Source organism: Jaculus jaculus, chromosome 1 (genome assembly GCF_020740685.1).
Source record: "Jaculus jaculus isolate mJacJac1 chromosome 1, mJacJac1.mat.Y.cur, whole genome shotgun sequence".
Classification (NCBI taxonomy): domain Eukaryota; kingdom Metazoa; phylum Chordata; class Mammalia; order Rodentia; family Dipodidae; genus Jaculus; species Jaculus jaculus.
Genome location: NC_059102.1, coordinates 165,714,505 through 165,742,444, shown reverse-complemented (window position 1 = coordinate 165,742,444; position 27,940 = coordinate 165,714,505). Strand labels below are relative to the sequence as shown.

General features: G+C 47.8%; 3 protein-coding genes across 10 annotated transcripts; 1 reads left to right on the top strand and 2 right to left on the bottom strand.

Annotated features, from left to right (window-relative positions):
• Positions 1-3,584: 3,584 nt before the first annotated feature.
• On the bottom strand, positions 3,585-6,060 carry Lrrn4cl (LRRN4 C-terminal like). 2 transcript variants are annotated; one of them, XM_045137890.1, is made up of 3 exons: positions 5,929-6,027; positions 5,273-5,379; positions 3,585-5,135 (listed from the first exon to the last, which is right to left on the bottom strand). In XM_045137890.1, the coding sequence occupies exon 3, from the start codon at positions 5,128-5,130 to the stop codon at positions 4,429-4,431; it is 702 nt and encodes a 233-aa protein (XP_044993825.1). In that variant the 5' UTR covers positions 5,131-5,135; positions 5,273-5,379; positions 5,929-6,027; the 3' UTR covers positions 3,585-4,428. The 2 variants fall into 2 exon arrangements, with proteins under 2 accessions (XP_044993825.1, XP_004656497.2); XM_004656440.2 differs by lacking the exon at positions 5,273-5,379 and having other exon boundaries at positions 5,929-6,060.
• Positions 6,061-8,860: 2,800 nt separating this feature from the next.
• On the bottom strand, positions 8,861-25,244 carry Bscl2 (BSCL2 lipid droplet biogenesis associated, seipin). 6 transcript variants are annotated; one of them, XM_004656558.2, is made up of 12 exons: positions 25,063-25,244; positions 23,247-23,453; positions 21,322-21,641; positions 17,337-17,418; positions 12,406-12,549; positions 11,584-11,718; positions 11,145-11,242; positions 9,824-9,965; positions 9,624-9,690; positions 9,374-9,454; positions 9,195-9,272; positions 8,861-9,086 (listed from the first exon to the last, which is right to left on the bottom strand). In XM_004656558.2, exons 2-12 carry the CDS (start codon positions 23,313-23,315, stop codon positions 8,950-8,952), a joined length of 1,353 nt encoding a protein of 450 aa, XP_004656615.2. In that variant the 5' UTR covers positions 23,316-23,453; positions 25,063-25,244; the 3' UTR covers positions 8,861-8,949. The 6 variants fall into 6 exon arrangements, with proteins under 6 accessions (XP_004656615.2, XP_044991651.1, XP_044991662.1 ...); XM_045135716.1 differs by having other exon boundaries at positions 9,195-9,275; positions 25,063-25,243; XM_045135727.1 differs by lacking the exon at positions 25,063-25,244 and having other exon boundaries at positions 9,195-9,275; positions 23,247-23,611.
• Gng3 (G protein subunit gamma 3) lies at positions 23,739-25,121 on the top strand. Of its 2 annotated transcripts, none has more exons than XM_004656559.2 (3): positions 23,739-24,058; positions 24,416-24,515; positions 24,677-25,121. In XM_004656559.2, exons 2-3 carry the CDS (start codon positions 24,417-24,419, stop codon positions 24,803-24,805), a joined length of 228 nt encoding a protein of 75 aa, XP_004656616.1. In that variant the 5' UTR covers positions 23,739-24,058; position 24,416; the 3' UTR covers positions 24,806-25,121. The 2 variants fall into 2 exon arrangements, with proteins under 2 accessions (XP_004656616.1, XP_044991708.1); XM_045135773.1 differs by lacking the exon at positions 23,739-24,058 and adding an exon at positions 24,165-24,304.
• Positions 25,245-27,940: the final 2,696 nt, after the last annotated feature.

Sequence of the window (27,940 nt, the reverse complement as noted above, 5' to 3'; positions counted from 1 at the left end):
AGCTTAGCAGTTAAGGTACTTGCCTGCAAAGCCAAAGGACCTTGGTTCGATTCCCCAGGACCCAGGTGAACCAGATTCACCAGGTGGCGCATGTGTCTGGAGGCCCTGGTGTGCCCATTCTCTCTCCCTCCCCCCCCTCTCTCCCTCTGCCTCATTCTCTCTTTCAAACAAATAAATAAAAAATGAAAAGTATGTTTAAGAAAAGTGCAATTAGGGGGCTGGAGAGATAGCTTAGTCGTTAAGGTATTTTCCCAGAAATCCTAAGGAACCAGGTTTGATTCTCCAGTACCCACATAAGCCAGATGTACAAGGGGGCACATGAAACTGGAATTTGTTTGCAGTGGCTGGAGGCCCTGGTGTGCCCATTCTCTCCCCCCAACTCTCTCTCTGCCTCTTTCTATCTCAAATAATATTTCTGTTAAGAGGATGGTATTGTTTATATGTAACTAGAAGAACAGATTAATGAGGGTGGAAAGGCATAAATGAGGTCAGGAGAAGAGATTGAGTAAAGGAAACATGGGGGGAGGGCTAATCAAAATCTAAGAGGGTATGAATAAGTCATATGGAAACCTACCTTTTTGGATAATTGTGTGCATCTAGAAGTCATAGATTGTTACTAGAAAAATTTCAGTGCCAAAGATGGGATACTTTCCAGTAAGTTGTTGGCCAGGGAGGTCCCTGATACTCCCCAAAACATTACAGACCATTGCCGAGACTCTTGGTTTCCCACTAGGAATATGTGGTAAAACCCTATTGCTGAAGACTCCACATACTTGGACTGCAAGGTGACTGAGAAATCCTGCTGGAGCTGAGCTGAAAACCTTCTCCATGTAGACCAGCTGACAGAAAGCTGGAAGAAGCCATGCTGCATGCAATTCCATGGGAAAGAGAAATCACCAGTGGAGATATATAGCAGTGGACACTGCAAGCCTTAAATTTGACCAGCCAGGCCAAATGTGCCAATGGGTGCAATAGTGTGGCATATTTGTTATGGGAGAAACCAACTGCTCTCTAATTGGACTGGAGGCCACTCCATAGAAGGGAATACATGCCCAATACTGAAAAACTATGGCAGGAGAGGTCATGAGCCCTAGGAGTGTAACGTCTGCCCGTGTCTAGCTAAATGTATACACTATGCTCTCCAAACTGCCCGGTAAGCATTCTCTTAATTTTCATAATCGTATATTAATACTATTCTCACTTTTGGTTAGAGAAGCTTCTCTTTTCAGATGGCAGTGACCTTGGGATGACTTAGAAGGCACCACAGTGCTGAGAAGAAGTACAGAGGAGTGCTAAGCACTGAAACATCTCTATCACACTTTCCAAGGCTCAGAGTCCATTGCAGAAGAGGTGGCAGAAAGAATGTGAGAGCCAAAGAAGGGTAGGACACCTTACAATGCACTCCTCCAGACACAAAATGGCCTGGATATCCATGACCTCACAGTGCCTGACACTACCTACACAAGACCATCATTATAGGAAGAAAAGATGATGGCATCAAAATAAAAGAGAGACTGCTGGATGTGGTGGTGCACACCTTTAATCCCAGCACTTGGGAGGCAGAGGTAGAAGGATCACTGTGACTTTGAGACCACCTTGAGAATACAGAATGAATTCCAGGTGAACCTGGGCTAGAGTAAGACCCTACCTTGAAAAACCAAAAAAAAAAAAAAAAAGGTGAGAGGGATGGATTAGTGTTTAAGGCATTTGCCTGCAAAGCCAAAGGATCCAGGTTCGATTCCCCAGGACCTAAGTTAGACAGTTGCACAAGGGGACACACACCTCTGGAGTTTGTTTGCAGTGGATAGAGGCCCTGGCATGCCCATCCTCTGTCTCTGTCTCTCTCCTTCTTTCTCTGTCAAATAAACAAATAATGAAAATAAAAACAAAAAATAAAGAGAGACTGATTGAGAGGGGGAAGGGGTGTGATGGAGAGTGCAGTTGCAAAGGGTAAAGGGGGGGAGTTACCATGGTTTATTTTCTGTAATTATGGAAGTTGTCAATTTAAAAAAATATTTAAAAATTAAAAAATAATATTTCTGTAAAAAGAAATGAATCTGGGTGTGGTGGCACACGCCTTTAGTCCCAGTACTCGGGAGACAGAGGTAGGAGGATTGCCATGAATTCAAGGCCACCTTGAGACTACAGAGTAAATTCCAGGTCAGCCTGGGTTAGAGTGAGACCCTACCCTGAAATAAACCAAAAGCTGCCTGTAAAAGAGGCAGGAATGGTGGTACATGCCTTTAATCTCAGCACTCAGGTAGCTGTGGTAGTATCACCACAAGTTTGAAGCCAGCCTAGAGTTACAGAATGAGTGAGACCCTGCCTCATAACAAACAAACAAAAATGTATGTATCTATGTGTATGTATGTATCTGGAAGGTACATCTTATTTAGTTTTATGAGACGGTCTTTTCTTTTTTAGAGGTAGGGTTTCACTCTGGCCCAGGGTGACCTGGAATTCAAGATGAAGTCTTAGGGTGGCCTCTATCTCATGGCGATCCTCCTAACTCTGCCTGCCAGTGCTGGGGTTAAAGGTGTGCACCACCACGCCCAGCCTATTTCCTGACTCTTAATGAGTTCCTTTTCTATTAGGAACTTCCTGAATCTTAAAAAGATAGGGTCTGAAGCCTGGCATGGTGATGCAAGCCTTTAATCCCAGCACTTGGGAGGCAGAGGTAGGAGGATCACTGTGAGTTCGAGGCCACCCTGAGACTACATAATGAATTCCAGGTCAGCCTGGGCTAGAATGAGACTCTACCTCGGAAAACCAAACACAACATACAAACTGAGAGTGGTGGTGCATGCCTTTAATCCCAGCACTGGGGAAACAGAGGTAAGAGGATTGCCATGAGTTCCAGGGCAGACCAGGACTACAGACAGAGTGTCATGTATTTTATATATATATATATATATATATATATATATATATATATATATATATATATATATATGTATATGTATATGTATATGTATATGTATATGTATATGTATATGTATATATATATATATATATATATATGGTAATCCCCTTCTACCACCCTTCCTTTTCTCCCTCCCAAATCTCTCCTCCACTTAATCCATTTTTTTTCCAACTAGTTTCTTAAATTTTTAAAAATTTATTTGAGAGAGGGAAAGAGAATAGGCACACCAGGGCCTCCTGCCACTGCAAATGAATTCCATATGTACGTGCCACATTGTGCATCTGGCTTTACATGGCTATTGAGGAATTGAATTGTTTTGCAAACAAATGCCTTTAACCACTGAGTAATCTCTCCAGCCCCCCCGCCACCCTCACACAGTTTTTGAGGCAGGGTCTGGCTCTAGCCCAGGTTGACCTGGAATTCACGTTGTACTCTTGGGCTGGCGTAGAACTCACAGTGATCTTCTTACCTCTCCCTCCTGAGTGCTGAGATTAAAGGCATGTGCCACCACACAGGGCTTAAATATTTATTTATTTATTTGCAAGCAGAGAGCAGTAGAGAGAAGAGAGACAGAGAGAATGGGTGTGCACCAGGGCCTCCAGCTGCTACAAATGAACTCCAGATGCATGTGCCACTTTCTGCATCAGGCTTTACTGGGGAAATGAACTTGGGGGTGGTTAGCTTTTGCAGGCAAGTGCCTTAACTTCTAAGCCATCTCTCCATTTATGAGATTTTTCTAATAACAATCTATGACTTCTAGACACACCTCCCAAATTCTCTCTTGATCGTACTTAATTTTGAGAGCACTCTTGGAGTGATACTGAAATTAAAGCTAAGACATTATCAGACTGTAAGGACCAGAGGACCCCAAAGCAAAGAATAATATATTCAATGAGGGCAGTGGTGACCTCTGAGACCAATGAAGGTATCTCTTGGAACTTGTAGACAGTTTGATTCTCTTACATGGGGGTATGTAAGTGAAATGTTTGTCAGTCTTCCCCAAGAATGCTGGCCAGGCTATAGAAGGGGAATATAAAACTTGCAGGCATTAAGGGAACTTTTTCTTTTTTTTGAGGTTAGGGTCTCACTGTAGCCCAGACTAACCTGGAATTCACTCTGTAGTCTCAGGCTGGTCTGGAATTCATGACTTGTGTATTCACATAGGTATTGGAAATTTAACCCAAGCATGAAGACTTTACAAGTTAGTGCCTTTAACCCCGGAGCCATCTCCCCAACCCACAATTTTATCATCTGTACCCTGCAAAACCTAAATCATTCCTCTCTGACCCTTTAAGGAGAAATTCCCACTCCATCCTAGTACTCAGCATGAAAAATAGTGACCCATCTGTGACTAACAAGCTCTCAGCCCTCACTCAGGTCCAGTTGCCTGGGCCTTGCTCTGGCATGGCTCTTTGGCTGGTGCTACGTGGGAGCAGGCCTGTACTCCTCCTGGGAGCGGGCTAGGCTCTCCAAAATGCAGTTTACTGCACGGGGTTTGTTTCTCATCAGAGCTCCCCTGCAGCTCCGCGACGTGGGCATCCCCAGCGCTCCCGCAGGCAGAAATGCCAGACCAGGGCAGCACAGCTCAGCAGGGCCAGGGCTGTGCCCACTCCCATGGCCGCATGGACCAGCGTGATGGGTCTGGGTGGTACAGTAAACTGGCCGCAGGGCCCGAAGGAAGGGCCAGCCAGGCTCTTGCGGGCCTCATCACCGGGTTCTGGGAAATGGCTCTCACCAACATCATTAGCAGCCACTACGCACACCACGTAAGTGGCCCCGGGCTTCAGTCCCTCCAGTTCTGCTCTGCGGACTGTAGAGTTGAGGAGGGCGCCCTGCTGCGGAGCCCCACTGCCTTCCCAAAGCAGAATCCGGTAGTGGTTTACAGGAGAGAAGGGGGCACACCAGTGTACCACAGCGCAGCCCTCCTGGGCCACGACGCGTACTTCTCCCAGACGCGGAGGATCAGGTGGCTGAGCTGGGCTGGAGAGTCCTGGGCATAAACAGGGCTCAGGGCCGGCCCTCTGCAGCTCCTTGCAGGGCACCTGCAGGTGGCGGCAACGGTCGTAATCACAGCGAACAGCCAGCAAAGGTGTGCTTACTGTCTCATCTTCCTCCTCCTCTTCCTCAAAGTCTTGAGCTAAGGGCTGAGCTCTGGGAATCAAGAAGGTTGTGGCCATGAGCCACAGCAGGCAGGGAGAGCCCAGCATAGCTTCTGGAAGGGAAGGAATGAATGGGTAAAAGCTGTCAGGCCTGCCTTCCAGAATCTCTGCCCTCCTGGACAGAACTTCTGGGGATAGGAGTGCACAACGAAGGACCAAGATGGGAAAAGGAAAGAGGAAGGAATAATACCCGTCTTGTCTACTGGCTTCCCAGTCCATGTTATGTATCGTGTTCCCAATCCACGCTGTTTGTCTTCTCCACCCTGAGAGCTGGGGTTACAGGCCAATGCCCTACATCTGGTTGTGGTTGGTTTGGACGACAAAAAAAAAAAAAAAAAAAAAAATCAATATGGTCCAGCACACGAGACACATATGTGGCCAGCAAGGTGCTAGAAACAAACAGTTAATGAATAAAGTGCTGGCGAAAAGGAGGAAATGAAGCTGGATTTGGTGGCGCACACCTTTAATCCCAGCATTCAGGAGGTAGAGCTAAGAGGATCTCTGAGAGTTTGAGGCCAGCCTGGGACCACAGAGTGAGTTCCAATTCAGCCTGGGCTACAGACCCTACCTCATAAAAAATAAAAAATAAAAAAAGGAGGAAATTACTTCCTCAGCTCAGGGAATAAAGATGGAATAATTCCCAACACTCAGAGAAAAGATCCGTGTAAAACAAATATTATTAACACATGCAAAAACCCTGAAAGAAGAATGAAACTAGAAGAGGGAGAAAACAGACCCAGACCCCGGAATCTTCACTCCCCACCTGCATTTGCGCAATCGTGTTAAAGCACTCCAAACCCCAGCCTGTCACCCTCCTCCCCAGACCCACACCAGCCAGCCCCTCACCAGTGGATAGGCCTTGCCGCAGTGTCAATCTGTCACTGGACATCTGTGGGTATGAGGCAGAGAGGACCTCAGGATCGAAGGCCACACTGTCAGGGTGTATCTTCAATTCTGTTTTGCCCCGAAGCTTTTATATCCCCTCAATTCTGATGTCACCACCTAGCCCCTAAGTGCCAAGAGGGCTGGTTCCCTCAGAGGGCCTGAGTCACGGGGCCAGGGTTGGGGGAAGCCAGAAGCAGTGGTTTCAGCTGGAGGCCAGGATGCCTGGGTTCTGACAGAGGAGTGGAACATGGAAAGCAGCCAGGGGCTGAGACTCCAAATGCTGCAGTCATGTGAAGGGTTGGGGGAGGAGGGAGGGCCACCTGGCTGGTATCAGACAGGAAAACAGATGTGGACAGCATGGGGCCTGAGTTACAAAACACTGTTTTGGTAAAAATCATGCCACATTCATGGCAATCATTTCCTGTCTTTTGCCTCCCAAAGGATAGAGAAGGGAGGAGTGTAGAGGCCAAAATGATGTATCCCAGTTTTCCAGAACTGCCCTACCCTAAACCCCCCTCCTGTGAGGGAGAAGCAATTCACATGGAGGAGTGGAAAGCCTGGAACTAACCAGGATAGGTTTTCCTTTCTTGGGCTATGGATGGAAACACTTCCACCAAAAGTGGTACGTGCCAGTAATTTCAATGCTTAGGGGGCAGCTGAGGCAGGATCACAAATTTGAAGGCAGCCTGGACTAAATAGGGAGATTTTTTTTTTTTTCTGTTTTTTGAGGTAGGGTCTCACTCTAGCTCAGTCTGACCTGGAATTCACTCTAGTCTCAGGGTGGCCTTGAACTCAGTGCTACTACCTCTGCCTCCCAAGTGCTGGGATCAAAGGTGTGTGTCACCACGCCCAGCTAAATAGGGAGAGTCTATCTCAATAAACAAGTAAAGGACAAAAAGAGCTGGAGAGATGGTTTAGTGGCTAAGGTGCTTGCCTGTGAAGCGTAAGGACACAGGTTCCATTCTCCAGGTCCAATGTAAGCCAGCTGCACAAGGTGGCACATCTATCTGGAGTTCATTTGAAGTGGCTAGAGGCCCTGGTGTGCCCATTCTTTCCCTCCCTCTCTCTCTCTAATAAATAAAAAAATAAGCTGAGCGTGGTGTGGTGGCACACACTTTTAATCCCAGCACATGGGAGGAAGAGGTAGGATCCCCATGAGTTCAAGGCCAACCTGAGACTACATAGTGAATTTCAGGTCAGCCTGAGCTAAAGTGAAACCCTACCTTTTTTTTTTTTTTTTTTTTTTTTTTTGGTTTTTCGAGGTAGGGTCTCACTCTGGTCCAGGCTGACCTGGAATTAACTCTGTAGTCTCAGGGTGGCCTTGAACTCACGGCGATCCTCCTACCTCTGCCTCCCGAGTGCTGGGATTAAAGGCGTGTGCCACCACGCCCGGCTGAAACCCTACCTTGAAAAAAAAAAGGACAAAAAAATAGGAAGGAGGGCTGGAGGGATGGCTTAGTGTTTAAGGCGTTTGCCTGCAAGGCCAAAGGACCCAGGTTTGATTTCCCAGGACCCATGTTAGCCAGATGCACAAGGGGCGCATGCTTCTGGAGTTCATTTGCAGTGGCTAGAGGCCCTGGCGTGCCCATTCTCTCTCTCTCCTTCTAAGTCAAATAAATAAATAAAAATATTTTAAAAAATAGGAAGGAAACAGAGGTGGAGGTGGGTGTGGTGATGCATACCTGTAATCACAGCTCTTGGAAAGTGGAGGATCAGGAATTCAAGGCCAGCCTAGGCTCCATGAGACCATCTTTCATCATCCCTATACATACATGCGTGCACACACGAATGTGCAAAAGTAACAGGAAATACAGGGGCTGGGGAGATGGTTTATTGAGTAAAGAGCTTCCCAAGAAAGCATAAGGACCTGCGTTCAGATCTCCAGTACCCATGGAAAACTGGGTGTGCTGTTGTGTGTCTAATCCCATGCTAAGGAGGTAGGAGACAAGATGGAGGGTTCCTAGGGCTTGCTAAGTAGCTAATTTAGCCAAAGCCAAATCAGTCACCTCTAGGTTCAGGAAGAGACCCTATCTCAAAAAATAAGGCGGAAAGTGACTGATGAAGACATCCACTGTCAGCCTCTGGCCTTCACACACACACAGATGAGCACATGCATCCACAAAGAAAAAGTAGGATATACCTGGAAAACATTTTTAATTTTTATTTATTTATTTGAGAGCGACAGAGAAAGAGAGAGAGGAAGAGAGAGAGAGAGAGAGGGGGGGGGGGGAGAATGGGGATGCCAGGGCCTCCAGCCACTGCAAAGGAACTCCAGACACGTGTGCCCCCTTGTGCATCTGGCTAACATAGGTCCTGGGGAATCGAGCCTCGAACTGGGGTCCTTAGGCTTCACAGGCAAGCACTTAACCGCTAAACTATCTCTCCAGCCCTGGAAAACATTTTTTTACAGTACCTGAGATTGAACCGAGGGTGTTGCATGTTACACAAACTTTTTTTTTTTTTTTTAACCAGAGAACTATATTCCTAGCCCAAACTTGGAATTTTCAAACGGCCCTTGTGGTGGTTTGATTCAGGTGGCCCCCAAAGACTTAGTTGTTGTGAATGCTAGATTCCCATCTGATGGAGATTTGGGAATTTATGCCTCTTGGAGGGAGTGTATCGTTGGGAGTGGGCTTATGGGTGTTATAACCAGTTTCCCCATGCCAGTGTTTGGCACACTCTCCTGTTGCTATGGCCCAACTTATGTTAGCCAGGGGATGATGTCCACCTTCTGCTCATGCCATCGTTTTCCCTGCCATTGTGGAGTTTCCCCTCAAGCCTGTAAGCCAAAATAAACCTCTTTTTTTTTTCCCACAAGCTGCTCTTCGGTGATTTCTCCCAGCAATGCAAACCAGACTGCAACAGCCCTAAATCAATGTCAAAGAGTCAGTGAAGCAGTTGGCACAAAATAGTTTATTAAGGGAACAACACAGGGAGAATCAGATGGGAAAGTGCTGGAATGTGAGGAATTTGCCCTCTAGTTCAGGAACTAGAGCAGGTAGGGCGCTGTCTGATGGTGCCTTTAGAGGGCTCAGAGCTGCCCAGAGTCTCAGGGGCAAGGGCAGAGGCAGAGGCAGGGGTCTCTGTCAGCAAAGCTGCATCTTCCCAGGAGCCCGAACCTGAACCAGGAAAGGGCAAAACAAAATCCAAAAGGGACAGTAGATTAATGGGTGTGTGGGAGGGTAACATTCCCACCCCACCCCATTGCATCCACAGGGTGCCCTCACCATCACTGGCCTCTGGCTCCAGTTCCTCTTCTCCATTCGGGGGCTTCTGGTCTGGTTTTTTCTCAGGTAGCTGGCTCTCTGCTACCAAAAAGGGAGTGCCAGAGGTAAGATGAAGAAGTGAGACCCAGGCACTGAGGGGAGAGCTGGGGAGTAGTTAGGAAGGGGGCTCTGCACTGTACCTGTCCCTGTCCCTGAGGGATCTTCAGGGCTCTCACCATCTTTCACATCTGACTTTTGGGTAGACTCCTGACCTTCGGGCCCTGCAAGCAGAGGACGGCTAGTGTCAGTGGTCATGACCTGAATGTAGTCACCTTTCGTCTGCCCGTAACACTCTCAGCCCCAGGAGTGCCTTGTGCTTCACACTGGAGGCAGGTGGCTCCTTTCATCTGCCCATCTCCCAATGACATTACCCAACCAACCCTTTTTTACCTGGCTGACGGGGGGAGGCCCTACGCCGGGCTTCCCTTCGAGAGCCATCCCTTCTGCGGATATTAACCTGTGGAGGATAAACCACTGAGCAGCAAAGCCTGACTTCATCTCCAGCGATTATGCCCTTATCCCCAATGTGCCACTGTCCAACCACAAAGATCACCAAGGGATAAAAAAATGGGGTCTTTGCCCCTTGCGACCTGCAAAGAGAAGCGGTGTCGGGGCCAGATGCCCCCCCACGCCCACTGCATGTAGCTGAACAGCACAATGACACTGAGAAAGGTGAAGTTGCTGGCGACACCCACGAAGGCACAGGTCATGGGGAAGTTGTACAGCAGGTACCTGAGGTGGGAAAGAGGGTCAGGAAGGGAGCAACAGTTACCAGATAGTGCTAGCCTTCTTGTTTCCCAGAAACAGTTTCTAGGGCAACTCAAGTATCCCAAGAGCTGGCCTCTGCCTCCATGTTCCCTGCCCACCCCTCCCTTCACAGTTACCAGACTCTACTCCACCAATTTCTTTTTTGTTGTTGTTGTTTTTTGAGGCAGGGTCTCCCTCTAGCCCAGGTTGACCTGGAATTCACTATGTAGTCTCAGGGTGGCCTAGAACTCACTGAGACCATCCTACCTCTGCCTCCCGAGTGCTGGGATTAAAGGCGTGTGCCACCATGCCCGACTGCTATGGCACTAAATTCCAATAAAGGCCAGGCAACAGCATTATAATGGCCTCAACTGTGATCAGTCAAGTTACTCCAACTCTTGAGAGCCAACGGATCAAGACAGTAGATTACACAGGCATTTTACTTTGGTGCAGATGGGGGTGGTGCCTCAGTACATTACCTGAATAGCTGAGACTACAGAGACATAGCACTGAATTGGGCTTGTGTAGTTTTTTTTTTTTTTTTTTTTTTTTTTTTTTTTTTTTTGCTTTTTGAGGTAAGGTCTCACTCTAGCCCAGGCTGACCTGGAATTCACTATGGAGTCTCAGGGTGGCCTTGAACTCATGGAGATCCTCCTACCTCTGCCTCCCTAGTGCTGGGATTAAAGGTGTGTGCCACCACGCTCCCTTAGTTTTTTTTTAAATTTGTTTTTGTTTTTTTTTGTTTTTTGGGTAGGTTCTCTCTTTGGTCCAGGTTGACCTGGAATTAAATATGGAATCTCAGGGTGGCCTTGAACTCACAGTGATCCTTCTACTTCTGCCTCCTGAGTGCTGGGATTAAAGGCATGCGCCACCATGCCTGGTTAGTTTTTTTATTTTCTTGCTAGGGAGCCCAGGATGGCCTTGAATTGAAGATTCTCCTGCCTCAGCCCCAAGTGGTGAGGAGACAGGCTTGGACCACCACACTTTTTTTTTTTTTTTTAAGAAGTTCTCTTGGAAGCCAGTACCCTGGTGTGTAGCCACAGATAAGAGCCTCTGGATTTTGTAAAGCCTGATGTAATGCCATCAGCTAATTCTGCCTCTTGGGCCTCTCTCCTCATTTAAAGAGAAACCATAGGAGAGCTGTCAAAGTCAGTGGGTTCTCACCTGAGCCCAGTGAAGTGGGCATGGATGCGGAGGTAGGCTCCATACATCTGGATGCGCTTGCTGTGGATCTCGATAATCGCTCCTGTTGTCGGCACATACTGCACAGGCATGGGGTGAGGGCAGAGTTGGGACAGGATCCTGCTGCTGTTGCTCCCCCCACACCCCCCGAGGTAGGATCTTGCCCTGGCCCAGGCTGACCTGGAATGCACTATGTAGTCTCAGGCTGGCCTTGAACTCATGGTGATCCTCCTACCTCTGCCTCCTGAGTGCTGGGATCAAAGGCGTGTGCCACCACACCCGGCCTGTCACTTTCAGCAGCCAGACCTGAAACCCACCTCCAGCCTCTGTGGCTGTCCCTCCTGACTGGCTCCAGAGGTTCCTCACATATAATACTGGGCCAACTGGAAGACTGTCTTTCTCATCTTTCAACCTCACTTACCGAGTTCTCTCTATAGTCCGCATAAAGTTCCACCTCCAGCAGCTGCTTCTGCTCAGCAAAGCCAAACAGCAGGAGGCTGGAGAAGACTAGGGTGTCAAGCATCTGAAGCAAGTCAGAGCGGTAATGCAGCATTACCTGTCAGGGTCAGGAAAGAGAGGTTGGGGCCCGAGGTTTCAAATGCCCTCTGTCATCTTTCCTTATGCATGAGCAGGCCAGGCAGGCTGCTGCTTCTTCCTCCTCAGGTCTCTTGATCCTTCGCTTTCCCTTCCTGTTCTCTCATCTCTACACAACCATTCCACCTGCTCAAGTATCCTCTCCCTCTATCCAAAGGTGCCTTCTCCAAGACGCTATCTGGTTAAGAACACCACTCTGCTGTAGCATCCTCATGCACACATTCATGAAGTGCTACTGTTGATAGTTCATTAATTATAGGTGCCAATGGTGACTGAAAATTCACTATGTGCTAACAAGAAACTTCCATTTCCTTCTAGTTTTGATATGAGTCAGTTACTATAAAATGTGTTTTACAATACCTTATGCTCCAGAAATTAAGTCCCATAGACTACATGTTTCTAGTGAGTTCAGAGCCAGGTCTGTCTGCTCTCCTCCCATTTTGAGACCAGAATTACTCGAGACTCTGTTCCAAATTTGGAAATGCTCATCAGATACAAGGGGATTTGGCAAATGTGTGCAGTTTGGTACATGAAATCTTTGATTATCTTGATGTGCTCCTGACCTCAGAAGTCTTCTCTTGAAGCTCCACAGATACTCAGACTCTGCTGTCACTGTCCACAACTGCCTAGAGAGACCAAGAACACTTACCGAACGTGAAGAAGTGGAGATGATTCGGCCGCCTCTGGTGTAACATGAAACAGTGACTAAGAACATGCCCAAATCTTGATTCACAGGGGACTCTGGCAACTCAAGCTCTAAGGTGACACGATACGGCTGTCCATACATCAGTACCTGCCAAAGGTAACCCCCATCATACCTCAATTTTTTTTGCTTTTTTGAGGTAGGGTCTCGCCTAGCCCAGGCTGACCTGGAATTCACTATGTAGAGATCCTACCTCAACAAACCAAAACAACATTTTTTAAAAATTATTGACAACTTCCATAATTATAGACTATGATTTATGGTAATTCCCTCCCCTCCTCCGGAACCTTGGGTCTTAAAACAGGACTTCCAATTGTTTAGCCCAACAAGGTGCTGCCCCCTTCTGGTGGCCAAATCCCCCTAGTTCCCTGGTCTTCCTCTTCTGTGGGTTCTTAATTAGGACAGGGTGGTTTTGTGTGTGTGTCTTTTTCTTTCTTTCTTTTTTTCTTTTCTTTTCCAGGTAGGGTTTCACTCTAGCCCACGCTGATCTGGAACTCACTATGTAGTTTCAGGGTGGCCTCAAACTCACGACTGCTGGATTAAAGGCATGTGCCACCATGCTCGACTGTGGTTTTGTTTTTCTAAGGTAGGGTCTCACTTAGTTCAGGCTGACCTGGAACTCACTCTGTAATCCAGGATGGCCTTGAACTCACACTGCTCCTCCTATCTCAGTCTCCTCAGTAGTGGAATGATAGGCGTGAACCATCATGTCCGGTTGAGGGGGTGTTTTGAGAACATATCTTAGCTGACCTGGTACTTCCTTTGAGGTAGGGTTTTGCTCTAGTCCAGGCTGACCTGGAATTCACTACGTAGTATCAAGGTGGCCTTGAGCTCATGGTGAGCCTCCTACCTCTGCTTCCCAAGTGTTGGGATTAAAGGCATGCGCCGCCTTGCCTGATTTGGCCTGGTACTTTCTTTTTAAAAATATTTAATTTTTATTTATTTGAGAGAGGGAAAGAGAGAGAGAAAGAAAATATGAATGGGCGTGCCAGGGCTTCCAGCCACTGCAACCGAACTCCAGATGCATGTGCCCCCTTGTGCAGCTGACTGACGTGGGTACTGGGGAATCTAATGGAGGTCCTTTGGCTTTGCAGGCAAACAGCTTAACCGCTAAGCTTTCTATGTAGCTATGGAGCTCAGACTGATTTCAAAACCATGGTAATCCTTCTGACTTAACCTCCTGTGCAGAGATAATGGGCGTGTACCACCACACCCAGCCTGTTGGGTCTTTTGAATCAGACAAGCTACTCCGCTTTGAGAAAGGCTCTGGTGTTTCTTTTTCTCTCTTTTATTTTATTTATTTATTAATTTATTTTTCCCAAGGAAGGGAACCACTCTAGCCAAGGCTGACCTGGAATTCACTATGTGGTTTCAGGCTGACCTCAAACTTATAGCGATCTTCCTACTTCTGCCTCTCCAGTGTTGGGACTGAAAGCATGTACCATCATGCCTGGCTGGTATTTCTTTTTCAAAGTGAACCATCACGTTGCCAACTGGGCCATCTGTGACTCAGGCCTATGTGCCACTGAGGCTGTCCCTCTGGGCCCTCACTTGTTAATTAAGCAAGGGCTAGCAGTGCTGTCTCCCTAGGCAGCCCTTGCACAATCATGGCAGTATCTCATGTTATTCCAGGTCTCTCTTTAAAGGAAGAATAGTTTATTGAGTACAGTGCAAGGGCCTCCAGCTACTGCAAAAGAACTCCAGATGCAAGCGCCCCCTTGTGCATCTGGCTTATGTGGGTCCTAGAAAGTTGAACCGGGATCCTTTGAATTTTCAGGCAAGTGCCTTAAACGCTAAGTCATCTCTCCAGCCCACCCTTGAATATTTCAGACAGGGTATTACTATATAACCCAGGCTGGCCTTCAATTTGATCCTCCTGTCTGCCAAAGGAGGTAAAGTCTCACTGTAGCCCAGGCTGACCTGGAAATCACTCTGTAGTCCCAGGCTGACCTCAAACTCAGTGATCCGTCTACCTCTGCTTCCCGAGTGCTGGGATTAAAGATGTAAGCCACCACACCTGGATTCTTTTTTATTTTTATTTTTTCCCCAAGGTAGGGTCTTACTCTAGCCCAGGCTGACCTGGAATTCACTATGGAGTCTCAGGGGGACCTTGAACTCAAGGCGATCCTCCTACCTCTGACTCCTGAGTGCTGGGATTAAAGGCGTGTGCCACCACGCCCGGCCTGGATTCTTTTTTTGAAAATATATCAATTGGGCTTGGCTGGGCTGGGCTGGGTGGCACACACCTTGAATCCCAGAACTTGAGAGGCAGAGGTAGGAGGACCACCTGGAATTCAAGGCCACCCTGGGCTACAGCGAGACCTTACCTTGACCACCCCCCCCACAATATCAGCTGGTTTAAATTCTTAGTACATTTTACCTCTAACTGTGTGTGTGTGTGTGTGTGTGTGTGTGTGTGTGTAGAATATGAGTGGTATGGAATATGCACATGTGTAGATGTGTGTTTTAGTGGAAGCCAGAGGAGATGTTGGGTTTTCTTCTCATATTAATCTGTGTATTTCCTTGAGATGGGATCTCTCCTTCAACCTGGAGCTGCTGTCCATTGGCAAACCCCAATGATTCTCCAGTCAATGCTCCTGGATTGGATTTACAAATGTATGTAGCCATGGTCAGCTTTCTACATGGGTTCTGAGGAGTTGAACTTGGTGGTGTCTGGCTCAAAAAGCTCAATGCAATGGTGAGCAGGTGATGTTCACCACTGAGCAATCTATCAGCCCTATCTCCGAATACTTTTTTATTTTATTTTTTATTATTAGAGACAGAGAGGAAGAAAAGTAAAGAATGGGCATATCAGGGCCTCTAGCCACTGCAAACAAATTCCAGATGTTTGTGCCACTTTGGGCATCTGGGTCCATAGGCTTTGGAGGCAAGTACCTTAACCACTAAGCCATCTCTCCAGCCCTCTCTACTTCTAATTATGTTGTTGACTGACAACAAAAACAACAAAACCCTTGTCAGCTAGGCGTGGTGGCTCATGCCTTTAGTCCCAGCACTTGGGAGGCAGAGGTAGGAGGATTGTGGAGAGTTTGAGGCCACCCTGACAATTCAGAGTGAATTCCAGGTCAGCCTGAGTTACAGTGAGACCCTACCTCAAAAAACTTAAAAAACAAACAAACAAACAAAATCTGTCGTCATGAAAAATAATGCTGATCTTTCAAGGTCTTTTTTTCAGGGATCCTATTTTTTTTTTGAGGTAGCATTTCAATCTAGCTCAGGCTGACCTGGAATTCAGTATGTAGTCTTAGGGTGGCCTTGAACTCTCCACAATCCTCCTACCTCTGCCTCCCAAGTGCTGGGATTAAAAGTGTGCATCACCACACTTATTTCTCTTTTTTTTTTTTTTTTTTTTGGTTTTGTGAGGTAGGGTCTCACTCTGGTCCAGGCTGACCTGGAATTAACTCTGTAGTCTCAGGGTGGCCTTGAACTCACGGCGATCCTCCTACCTCTGCCTCCCGAGTGCTGGGATTAAAGGCGTGCGCCACCACGCCCGGCTTATTTCTCTTTTTTAAAAGACAGAATGTCCCTCTAGCCCAGACCCAGGACCTACTCTGTAGCCCTAGACTGGCCTTGAACTCACAGTGATCCTCCTATTTCAGCCTCCCAAGTGCCGGGATTGCAGGTGTGAACCACTATGCCTGGCATGGGATCCCATCCTTTAGCAGAGCCTCTACCAGCTTGCCTAGTAGAGAAGCTTAATATCCATGTGTACTTGTCACAGTTCTCAGGTTTACTGAAGTCACACTGGCATTGGGCCAGTCCTCTGACACAGTACCTTTTGTAATAACAGCTCACACACATTTGTCAACCATTTCATAATTAAAAAAACTTTTTAAAAATAGTTTTATTTTTGTTTATTTGAGAGAGAGCGAGAGCATGCACACCAGGACCTCCAGCCACTGCCAACAAACTCCAGATGCATGCGCTCCCTGTGCGTCTGGCTTACGTGGGTTCTGGGGAATTGAACCAAGGTTCTTTGGCTTTGCAGACAAGTGCCTTAACCACTAAACCAACTCTCCAGCTCCATTTCATAATTTTATATGTAAGATTTAAAAATTTTTGTGTGGGTACCACACTATTCCAATTAAATAACTCATATCTAAAATACTATGTTATCTAGGAGATATGACCCATCTGAAATAAGTCATATCACACTTGATACTTTGACTGTGACCATGCTCAACTTTCAGATTTTAATTTATTTCTAACTTCCGTTCCCTTCACAGTTTTTCTTTTATTCTGTTAATACTCAATCCCTGGTCTCCACATCTTTTTCAAGCCATAATAGCTTATATGAGCTGGACCTTTAATCTCAGCACTCAGGAGACAGAGGTAGGATATCACCTTGAGTTTGAGGCCAGCCTGGGTCTACAGAGTGAGTTCTAGGTCTGCCTGGGCTAGAGTGAGACCCTACCTAGGAAAAAAAAAAAAAAAAAAAAGAAAAAAGAGGGGGCTGGAAAGATGGCTTAGCGGTTAAGGCGCTTGCCTGCAAAGCCAAAGAACTCAGGTTCAACTCCCCCAGGACCTATGTAAGCCAGACGTACAAGATGGTGGTGCATACATCTGGAGTTCATTTCCAGTGGCTGGATACCTTGGCACACACATTCTCTCTGTATCTCTCTGCCTCTCCCTCTCTTAAATAAATAAAAATAAAAATATTTTAAAAAGCCGAAATGAAGCTGGGCATGGTGTTGCATTCTTTAATACCAGCACTTGGAATGGGAGGTAGGAGGATCACTATGAGTTCAAAGCTACCCTGACACTAGTGAGCTAACGTGAGACACTACCTCGAAAAACATAACAAAATAAAACAAACAATAAAAGCTCTCATAAAACATCTTTCTAGCTCCCATACTCACCCGATCACGTCCAGTCTTAGCCAGCGAGACATTGGCAACAGGGAAGGAGCAGAGTGAGGTGGTAGAAGAATCACAGTCAGTCCTAAATGAGAAGGGGAGGAAGATACTCTGCTAAGTTAGTTTGTCCTACCTGTCAGCCTGCACACCCTCTTGACTCCCTAGGTCTTCCTCCTGTCTTCTATCCCCCTCTGTCACAGAAAGGTGGAGAATAAATGTGGCTAAGAGATTCAAGATGCAAGAATAACTTTTTTTTTTTTTTTTTTTTTTTGAGGTAGTCTTTCTCTAGTCCAGGCTGACCTGGAATTCACTATGTAGTCTCAGGCTGGCCTTGAACTCACAGTAATCCTTCTACCTCTGCCTCCTGAGTGCTAGGATTAAAAGCATGCACTACTATGCTCGGCCTTTTTTTTTTTTTTTTTAAAGATAGGGTCTTGATTTAGCTCAGGCTGACCTGAAATTCACTATATAGTCTCAGTGTGACATTGAACTCATCAAGATCCTCCTACCTCTGCCTCCCAAGTACTGCAGATTAAAGGCTTATGCCACCATACCTGGCCAGAATAATAATAATAATTATTATTATTATTCTGTCTTCCTACTACTTCAATTTATTTCCTCTTACTAGGGTAAAAATTTAGGTAGAAACCTATGAATATTTAAGTGTTTCTAAACAGTCATTAGGGGGCTGAAGAGATGGCTCATTGGTTAAAGTGCATGCCTGAAAAATCTAACTACCAGCTGGGCATGGTGGCGCATGCCTTTAATCCCAGAACTTGGGAGGCAGAGGTAGGAAGATCACCATGAGTTTGAGACAACAGAGCAAATTCCAGGTCAGCCTGAGCTAGAGACAGATTCTACCTCGAAAAACCAGAGGTGGGGGGGTGGGGTGGAGAATATGGCTGGAGAGATGGCTTAATGGTTAAGGCACTTGCCTGCTAAGCCTAAGGACCTGGGTTTGACTTCCCAGTATCCACAGAAGGCAGATGCACAAGGTGATGCATGTGTCTGGAATTTGTTTGCAGTGACTGGAGGCCCTGATGCACCCATTCTCTCTTTCTATCTGCCATTCTCTCTCAAAGAAATAAATACAATTTAAAGAAAATATTTAAAAAATAATCACTGAGATTAATAAAAATATGGATTTCCTTGAGTGTGGTTGGGCACACCCTTTAATCCTAGCATACAGGAGGCAGAGGTAGGAGAATTGCTGTGAATTCCAGGTCAGCCTGGGCTGACCCTACCTTGAAAAAACAAATATATATATGGATTTCAAGGCTATAGAGATGACTCAGCTGTCAATGGCACTTGCCTACAAAGCCTGACAGCCTGGGTTTGATTAGCCGGTACGCATGTAAATCCAGATATATGAAGTGGCACATGCATCTGGAGTTTATTTGCAGTGACAGGAGGCCCTGAATGCCTAGATTCTCTGTTTCTCAAGGAAATAAATAAAATATTTTATTTGCAAGGAGAGAGAGAATGAGAATGCAGGGCATACCAGGGCCTCTTGCCACTGCAAATGAACTCTTGATTTATGTGCCACTTTGTGCATCTGGCTTTACATGGGCACTGGGGAATCAAATCTAGGTTGTTAGGTCTCGCAGAGAGGCACCTTAACCACTGAGCCATATCCTCAGCCCCAAATAAAATATTTTTTAATGAGCTAGAGAGATAGCTTAGTGGTTAAGTGCTTGCCTGTGAAGCCTATGGACCCCGGCTCAATTCCCCAGGACCCACGTTAGCCAGATGCACAAGGGGGCGCAAGTATCTGAAGTTCATTTGCAGTGGCTGGAGGCCCTGGCATGCCCATTCTCTCTTTCTCTCTCTGTCTGTTGTTCTCAAATAAATAAATAAGAATAAAAAATAAAATATTTTTTAAGGCCTGGAGAGAGGGCTCAGCATTTAAGGCACTGGCCTGCAAAACCTAATGACCTGGGTTTGATTCCCCAGTGCCAATATAAAGCCAAATGCACAGTGCCGAACACATCTGGAGTTCATTTGCAGTGACTAGAGACCCTGGCATGCCCATTCTCTCTTGCTCTGTCTCTCTTCTATCTTTCTCTGCTTGAAAATAAATAAGTTAGATATTAGCTTTTAATCCCAGTACTCGGGAGGCAGAGGTAGGATGATTGCTATGAGTTCAAGGCCAGCCTGAGACTACATAGTGAATTCTAGGTCAGCCTGGGCTAGAGTGAGACCCTGCCTCAAAAAACCAAAAAGATTTTCTCTCTCTCTCTCCTTCTTTCCCTGTCAAATAAATAAATAAATATTTTTTAAAAAGCAAAAAGATAAAACTAAAGAAAATATTTTGGTGGTGCATACCTTTAATCCCAGTGCTTTGGAGGCAGAGGTAGGATCGTCATGAATTCAAGGACAATCTGAGACTGCATAATGAATTTCAGGTCAGCCTGCACTAGTGCTGAGACCCTACCTTGAAAAAACAAACTAACAAAAAATAAATGTATACATACATATGGATTTCAGGCTGGGAAGATGGCTCAGTAGTTAGATCAGTTTGCTTGCAAAGCCTATTGGCTCAGGTACAATTCCCAAGCCACCCACACAAGCTGGATGAAAAAAGTGCCACATCCAGGGTTCATTTGCAACAGCATGAGGCCTCGATATGTGTGTACACACACACAAACACAAAGAAATAGATCTTTAGGACTGATTTTCATTCAACACTTCTGCTCTGGGACTGCAAAATATCTTTTCCGTGACCTTGATCCCATAGCAATCCTCCTATCTCTCTTCTGAGTGCTGGGATTAAAGTCATGCACCACCAAGCCCAGGTCTTTTTTCTGTTTCGTTTCTTTGCTTTTTTATTTTCTTTCCTTTTGTCCTTTGCTCCCTTATCACCTCTTGTTCCCTTCTTGTGGTCTACTATCATGACTTACATTCCATACTCAGTCTCACATCCCCATACATATATACAAACATTAAAAGCTAGGATCCATATATATAGAAAGAAAATTCTCCTGCAAAAGGATATATGAACAAATGATTAAGAGGTTCCTCAATCCTCTCAAACTGCAGGCAAAAGTGCATGTGTTATGTAGGGATGCAGCAGATGACTAGATTTTGGCAGTGTGTGTAAAATGGGAAGGAACTAAGAAGGTGGGGAAGACAAGAGGAAGGCAGGTTTTATGTCCCAAAGCCACTGAGTGTAGGTAGCTGTTGTGAAGCAGATGACTGGGGTAGGAGGCAGTCTTTTAAAAGGCAAAGGAGGTATTTCCTAATACCTGGATAGCTTTGAGATGAAAGCAGTTGGGATGGCTTTGAGAGGTTTCACCCAACCTAAATAAAATTGACCCTCATAATGCTAGTCTAGAAGTGCCCCCCCCCCTTTTTTTGAGTTAGGGTCTTGTTCTCGTCCAAGCTGGCCTGGGAATTCACTTTGTTGTCTCAGATTGGCTTCAAACTCATAGTGATCCTCCTACCTCTGTCTCTTGAGTGCTGAGATTAAAGGCTAATGGCTGCACCACCACGCCCCACTAGCAGTGCATTTTTTTTCTAGTCCCTTTTTCCCTGCTTAGAAATAGGGCTCACTCTGAAGCCTGGGCTAGCCTGGAATTTGTGCCATTCCTCCTGTTTTAACTTCCCAAATGCTGGGATTACAGTCATGAGCCACAACTGCAGGCTCTTTTTCTTTTTCTTTTTTTCGAGGTAGGGTCTCTCTCTGGTCCAGGCTGACCTGGAATTAGCTATGTAGACTCAGGGTGGCCTCGAACTCATGGAGATCCACCTACCTCTGCCTCCCGAGTGCTGGGATTAAAGGCATGTGCCACCACACCAAGCTTCTTTTTGTTGTCTTTTAACCAGGATTCAGCAATAGAGGTGGAACTAGAACCTTAAAGCCCTAGCAACCCAGACCTGCTCCAGCCTTGGGTTGTGAGGGGAGAAGTCCTGTCAGCTAAGTACCAAGACTCAACCAAGGAAGCTCCAAGGACCCTTGCAGCAGTTCAAGATAAAGGATCCTTCTCACCTGTAGTAGAAATGCACAGGGCTGAGGTGGCTAACTGTTGGCATGTAGGAGTAGTAGAAGGAACCATATAGGAAGACAGACACCCAAAGCAGGAGGAGGATGGTGCAGAACAGCACCCCAAACTGCAGCAGCAGCTTGCGGGCACGACCTGCCAAGAAGTGGCCCACTTCCTGGGCCCACAGTAAGGCAGATACTGGTGGATCATTGACCATGGTGGGAGGAGGAGGGGGTCTGGCTCCAGGTTCAGGCCTTGAGTTTCTAGCTGGTCTTCTACATGGGCGATTCCCCTGGCCATGGGATGAGGCAGCAGCTGGAGGTTCCTGGAAAAAGAGAAGGGGAAAAAATGGTTTCTGGGGCTGGAGAGATGGCTTAGCAATTAAGGCACTTGCCTGCAAAGCCAAAGAACCCAGGTTCAATTCCCCAGGGCCCATGTAAGCCAGATGTACAGGATGGCGCATGCATCTGGGGTTCTAGTGCAATGGCTGGAGGCCCTGGCACACCCATTCTCTCTCAAATAAAATAAGAATACATATCTAAATTTGTTTTCTTTCCTTAGGGAGGTGGGGACAAAAAAAAAGATAAGTTTCTTAGGTTGGCGCTAGCAGGACAAAGCAAAGGCATTGTTTCCTATGGCCTTTCTCCAAATGACTGCTTCTCTGCCAATTAGCCCTTCACCTTCCTCCACTTCGCTCTCTACGTACCACTGCCAGAATGCTAAACCTCACTCATTCACAGCGATATGTAACTTACTGAGAACAAGCACCTTACGGTTCTCTAAAATCGCGTTTACACACAGGATACGGGAGTACACGCTGCAAGAGGATGATGCGTGACTTGCCTAATGTCACACAGCGGTACTCCAAGCCAGCAACCTAAGAGCAGTGACAAATGCTTCCGAGATTTTCCTCTCCACCCAGAGCTGTGCTAATTTCCCGAAGGGGAGTCCCCACGCCGGACAGGGCGACCCCACGGCCAACGGATGCAGCCCCTCTGGCTCGGCCGTGGGAGCGACGCAGCGCCACCATGGGAACCAGCCCGATGGTCGTCGCCCTGCAGACTCACCAGGCTCTCGCTGCCCCGGCAACCGCGAGGAGGAATTTCCGGCTGCGGGAGAAGACCCGCCCCTTTCTGTGGGCCTTGCAGCCTAGGGGGCAGGGCTTCATCTGGGGGCGGGGCCTGCAGGATGTCAGGCTTCTGCTTCTCTCCCCCATGGCCCCTACCAGGAGACCATTACGCTCCTATTAAAGTGACCAGAGGGGCAAGGCACCCGCCAGGCCCCAAGATGTTCCCTAGGGCACGCTCTGACTCAGCAGTGTCCCCTCAGAACTCCCCTCGAAGCCCCAACCGCGGCCCTCCTACCACACCTTCACCACCGTCATTTAAACCCCTAAACCAAGACGAGGTTGAAGGGGGGGGGGTGGAGATGGTGAGGTGGGCACTGTTTTTACTTTTTAATCTCACAGCACCCGGGAGGGAGGTGAGAGAGGGCATAACTCTCCCACAGAATCTAGTATCCTGTGAGAACTTGTGCATCTAGTGGGTTGCGCAGGTGGCATGCTGTCACCAGCGAGCATGGCAGCGTTTCAGCCTCGCTTTCGGACTCCAGTTTTTATGCTGCGCGATCGACTTCGTAAGACCTTAAGTGCACAAAGTTACCCTCAGAATTCCTACAAATCATTAGACTAGGTCTCTGCAGATGATATCTTCTACTTTGCATATGTCTAAACACTCCAGATAAGGTACTGCAGAAGGCTGAAGGCCAGTGTTGTGTACATCTTTGCATAATGTCCCTGTTTTTTCTTCGGGCGTAGTAGCATATTCGAAATAACATGAAAAATTTTCAAGTCGCTGCATACTACCTCCACCTCAAGAAGGCCACCTATTTTCAAAATATTTCCACCAAACTCTCTTACAAGGTACCTTACCTCTCTGCCAGATCCTCTGATCTGCTCTCCAGTCACTCTCCCCCCAGCTTCTCCTCTTTGGTCTGCCATTTCTTTAGACGTCTTCCTGATGATTACCTCCACTGCTCCTGGATCTCACACCCAAGTCACTTGTGGATAGAGTGGTGATCTAGAAGCCGATCACCTGTAGCGCATCACATTTTCCTTAGTGTGAGGAGAGGGGAGTCACTGGGAGAGAAATGAAGATTCAGGTGCTAAGTGCTGTGTCAGGGTAGAGGAGGAAAGGAGGAGGGGGCGACTGCCCAGCTGATGTCAGATTTTCAAATGAGCAGGGTCCCTCCGCCCCCCAGCCAGTCACAGGCGTAGACCACCTCATTTGAGGGGGAGTCTGCTTCCGCCTTAGGTCCTTTGGGGAGGGCGCTAGCTCAGACTCAGGACTCCTGCGATGGGGGAGGGGCAGGTATCGAGACAGCAACACTGGGGGGGGGGGGTGCGCAGGGGATGCAGATAGCAGCCAGATTCCCCTACTGGCCAGGCAGTTGGTATGCTCCAGGACCTGAGCAGCTCCTTCTAGCATCCTTCATCCTTCAGGTACCAGCCATCTGGGCAGTGCTTGAGCAGCAGAAACAGACCACCCTTCCAAGGATCTCTGGTCTGACCCTCTCCAGTGGCCATCTGTGTATTAATTGCCTCTTTAACAGATATTTTCAGCTGCAAGCCCCTGCAGGGTGGGGCACCTATCTGAGGCAGGGTTTGGTGTTCCCCACCCCAACTGACCCTACGTTTTTGGCTGCTGCTGGTGCTCCCCTCTTCCCCCCACCCCGTTACTTCAGGTGAGTAGGGGCAATCTGTTTATCTCCCATTGGATATAGGTGGGTGATGTGTCTTGAACAGGGTGGGGTTCTGCCTAAGGCTTTTATATAGCTGGTAACACTGGTGGCTTGAAGAACTGGAAAACCTTAAATCATTTGTATTGTTTGATGACCTAGAGGACCCAGGCCATGTGGAAATCTCGAGAGCATTTCATCTTTTCTTCATTCCCCCCACCCCCCAAGCCCTGAGGAACAGAGATGAGACAGGTCACTTGAGGGTGGGCAATGGGAGCACAAAATACTGGGGCACAACCTTGGCCTTGCAAAAGTTATTGGAATATAGAAAGGCAATCTGAGTTCTCCCTCTTTTTTCTCCAGCATGAAAGGGGAGACTCCTGTGAACAGCACCATGAGCATTGGACAAGCACGCAAGATGGTGGAACAGCTGAAGATTGAGGCCAGTTTGTGCCGGATAAAGGTGGGTGAGACCCTGGCTCCCATTAGTACACTAGGCTTCTGTGAGGAGGAGGGAGAAGACTCTCTCGAGTAGCCCTAGAAATTCTAAGACACCCCATTTGGTATCTGCAATCCCTTTCAGGGGGGTTCTGGCTCATACTTCCTCTCCTGGCTGTGCCCCAGGTATCCAAGGCAGCAGCAGACCTGATGACTTACTGCGATGCCCATGCGTGTGAGGATCCCCTCATCACTCCTGTGCCCACCTCAGAAAACCCCTTTCGGGAGAAGAAGTTCTTCTGTGCCCTCCTCTGAGCAGCTGCCTTTCCTCTCATCTCACCTTCCCCTCTCCTGGGCCCTTGTTTAGGTTGGAAACTGTAGCAGCCTGCTCCGACCCTTGCCTACCCCTAACATTGTCTGAAGCACAAGGCCCTCCTTAGCCACGCGGACCCCATCTCCTCGGCTCCACCCGCAGAGGGATCCCGTCAAAGTGCCAGAGTCCTGCCCCTTCCCTCGGTGACCCGCTCAGGCAGGGGAGAGAGGGATGCCCAGGTGCTCGTTCTCGTTCTCACCTGGAGCTATTGGAAGTTAAGGGAAAGCCATTGGAAGAATAAAGTCATCTAGAGCTTCAGAGAACAGCTCCTGTGTTAGCCTTCTTGAGGGAGAGGACTGCCATATCCAGGTTACAGGGCCCGCAGAGCAGGTGAGCCATGGTCAAGGCCGGCGGCCGGGCTCGGGCTGGGCGGAGCGCGGGCGCCCCCAGGGGCAGCGCTGGGTACAACAGACCCTCCCGCGGCCGACGGCCTTCGCGCTCCCGCGGGCCAAGGCGGCGGGGGAAGGAAGGCTCGCGCGCGCCGGCGGGCGGGCGGGCGGGCGGGAGCCAGGGAGGGCAGCCTTAGGCCCCCAAGGCCCAGGAGCGGAGGGCGGGGCGGCGCCGCGCCTAAGATGGCCGCGCCCGCGGCCCAAGATGGCGGCCGCCCCGGCCCAGCGCGGCGGTCTCCCCGCCCCGGCGCCCAGGCCGTCCTTAAGATGGCGGCCCCTAACCCGCCAGCTCCCGATAGGCTTTCTTCGGGGCTCCCCCGTCCTAAAATGGCTGCTCCTGCATCACGACGTCTGGACCTCGACTTCTTCCCAATGGTGAGCCCAAGGCACACGAGCGGCATCAACGAAGGAATGTGGGAAGGAAGGGGGCAAGAAGCACAGCGCGGGCCACACGGATGTGTTGGGAACCGGGCTGACAACCCACCGTGGGGCTAAATGAATTTCAGTTGGAGACCAGAACTAGGTCTTATTTCGTCCTCAGGCCAACTCAGGCACTTCTTGCCCTTATTAAGAGCGTACCGGGCCTTAGTGTACCTACTACCTTGGGGGGGGGGGCAGCATGCTGAGTGGCCAGAGACAAAGTTTGCTTGTTCTACAAACTATCTGTAACCCTGGCTGGGGAGAAAACAGGACTTAGCAGTTACAAGGAATAAGGTTATGGGTTAGGGAAATGGCTTACTACTTAGCGCTTACTTTCAAAGCCTGCCAGTCTGGGTTTGATTCCTCCCTTTGCACACAAAGCCAGATGAACAATGAGGCACATGTCTGGAGTTTGCAGTGGCAATAGGCCCTGGGGTGTCCATTCATTCGTATTCTCTCTCTGCTTGCAAATAAGTATTAAAAAAAAAAAACTAAAAAATATAAAGGCTAAACAAAAAAAATTAGGGGATAGGGAGATAGCTTGATGGGATAAAGGTGTCTGCTTGCAAGCAAGTGGGGCAAGAATCTGGAGTTTGTCTGCAGTATGGCAAGAGGCCCTAGTACTTGCTATCTCCTTACAAATACACACACATGTGGGACTGTAGAGATGATTCAGTGGTTAAAGGCACTCACATACAAAGCCTGGACTGCTCCAGTTCAATTCCCCAATATCCACATAAAGAATCCAGATGCACATAGTGGTGCATGCATCTGCAGTTCATTTGCAGTGGCAGGAGGCCCTGGCCTGCTCATACTCAGCTTTCTCAAATAAATAGAAATATTACAACAAAACAGAAAAAAGCCGGACATGTTGGTAAATGCCTTTAATCCCAACACTTGGGAGGCAGAGGTAGGAGGATCACCATGAGTTCAAGGCCACCCTGAGACTACATAGTGAATTCCAGGTCAACCTGGGCTAGAGTGAGACCCTACCTTGAAACCCCCCCCCCCCAGCCAAAAAAATTTCAGAGCCGTTCTCCGAACAAAACAGAGGGAACTATGGAGAGCTGGCCCAGCAGTTAAATGTAATTTCTGTGCAGGCATGAGGGCCTGAGAGCCAGTTTGAATCTCTGTGTGACACATTCAGATTTCAGGGCCTAACAGCATTTTTTAAAAATATATTTTCATTTATTTATTTGAAAGAGGGAGGGAGAGAGAGAGAATAGACATACCAGGCTTCCACCCCTATTAAGCCATCTCTCCAGACCCTTACAACATAAGTGGTAGTGCTCGTGCTAGGGACCAAACTAGAACCCACTTAACAGCTGGGTGTGGCCAAGTGCACCTGTAATGCTAGTACCTAAGTAAAGCAAGAATCCCTGGAGCTGGGGGGGGGGGGATGAGAACAATCAAATTCCAAGACTGGCAAGAGACTCCCAGTATCTCATCACCCCAGCCAGTGCAGGCAAGTGTATCCCACTGTAGGCTAGCCCATGAGGCACTGCAAGGGCACACGCATGTATACACCACACACATAAGCCAATAAAACTAAAGGCTAAAGGGTGGATCTCAGCACACGTGGCTTTAAACTGGATCCTCCTTGCTCTGCTCAGCTCTGCTGACTTTATTTGTTTTTCAGGGCAGGGTCTCACTCTAGCCCAGGCTGACCTGGATCTCACTCTGTTGCCTCAGGCTGGTCCCCAATTCATAGCAATCCTCTGACCTCAGTCTTTGGAGTGTGGGATTGAGGTGTGTGCCATTCACTATGCCTGGCCTCTCAGCTCGGGACTTTACGTTCTAGTGAGCCAGGTTCATGTGAGGGTAGTCTGGGTTGTAAAAAGCAAGACCCTCCCTGCCCCAAAAGACAAAAAAGGGCTCTAATGACACATGTGAGGCCCTGAGTTTGGTCCCTAGCACGAGCACTACCACTAATGTTGTAAGGGTCTGGAGAAATGGCTTAATAGGGGTGGAAGCCTGGTATGTCTATTCTCTCTCTTCCCCTCCCTCTTTCAAATAAATAAATGGAAATATATTTTTAAAAAATGCTGATAGGCTCTGAAATCTGAATGTGTCACACAGAGAAGAGCTAAAGCAAACCCTACACCAATAGCACTGTCAGCTTTGAAGCCAAATGCTCTGAGCTGAGCATTACAGATTGGTTATGATGGAGACAGATAAACAGCTTAGTGGGAAAAGTGCTTGCCTTGAAAGCATGAGGACCTGAGTCTGACAGATTCTTAGTACCCCAGTAAAATACCAAGAGTATCA

What these genes read in the sequence shown, in the direction of transcription:
- Gng3 (XM_004656559.2), top strand. Translation starts at nt 24,417, where the DNA reads ATGAAAGGGGAGACTCCTGTGAACAGCACCATGAGCATTGGACAAGCA. An exon ending in CCAGTTTGTGCCGGATAAAG is followed by an intron (nt 24,516 to 24,676) that starts GTGGGTGAGACC and finishes GCTGTGCCCCAG; the next exon opens with GTATCCAAGGCAGCAGCAGA.
- Lrrn4cl (XM_004656440.2), bottom strand. Translation starts at nt 5,971, where the DNA reads ATGTCCAGTGACAGATTGACACTGCGGCAAGGCCTATCCACTG. An exon ending in GCGGCAAGGCCTATCCACTG is followed by an intron (nt 5,136 to 5,928) that starts GTGAGGGGCTGG and finishes CTTCCCTTCCAG; the next exon opens with AAGCTATGCTGGGCTCTCCC.
- Bscl2 (XM_045135716.1), bottom strand. Translation starts at nt 23,315, where the DNA reads ATGGCAGACCAAAGAGGAGAAGCTGGGGGGAGAGTGACTGGAGAGCAG. An exon ending in CCTGTGCATTTCTACTACAG is followed by an intron (nt 17,419 to 21,321) that starts GTGAGAAGGATC and finishes CTTCTCATTTAG; the next exon opens with GACTGACTGTGATTCTTCTA. An exon ending in GCCCACTTCACTGGGCTCAG is followed by an intron (nt 9,966 to 11,144) that starts GTGAGAACCCAC and finishes TTCCCACCTCAG; the next exon opens with GTACCTGCTGTACAACTTCC.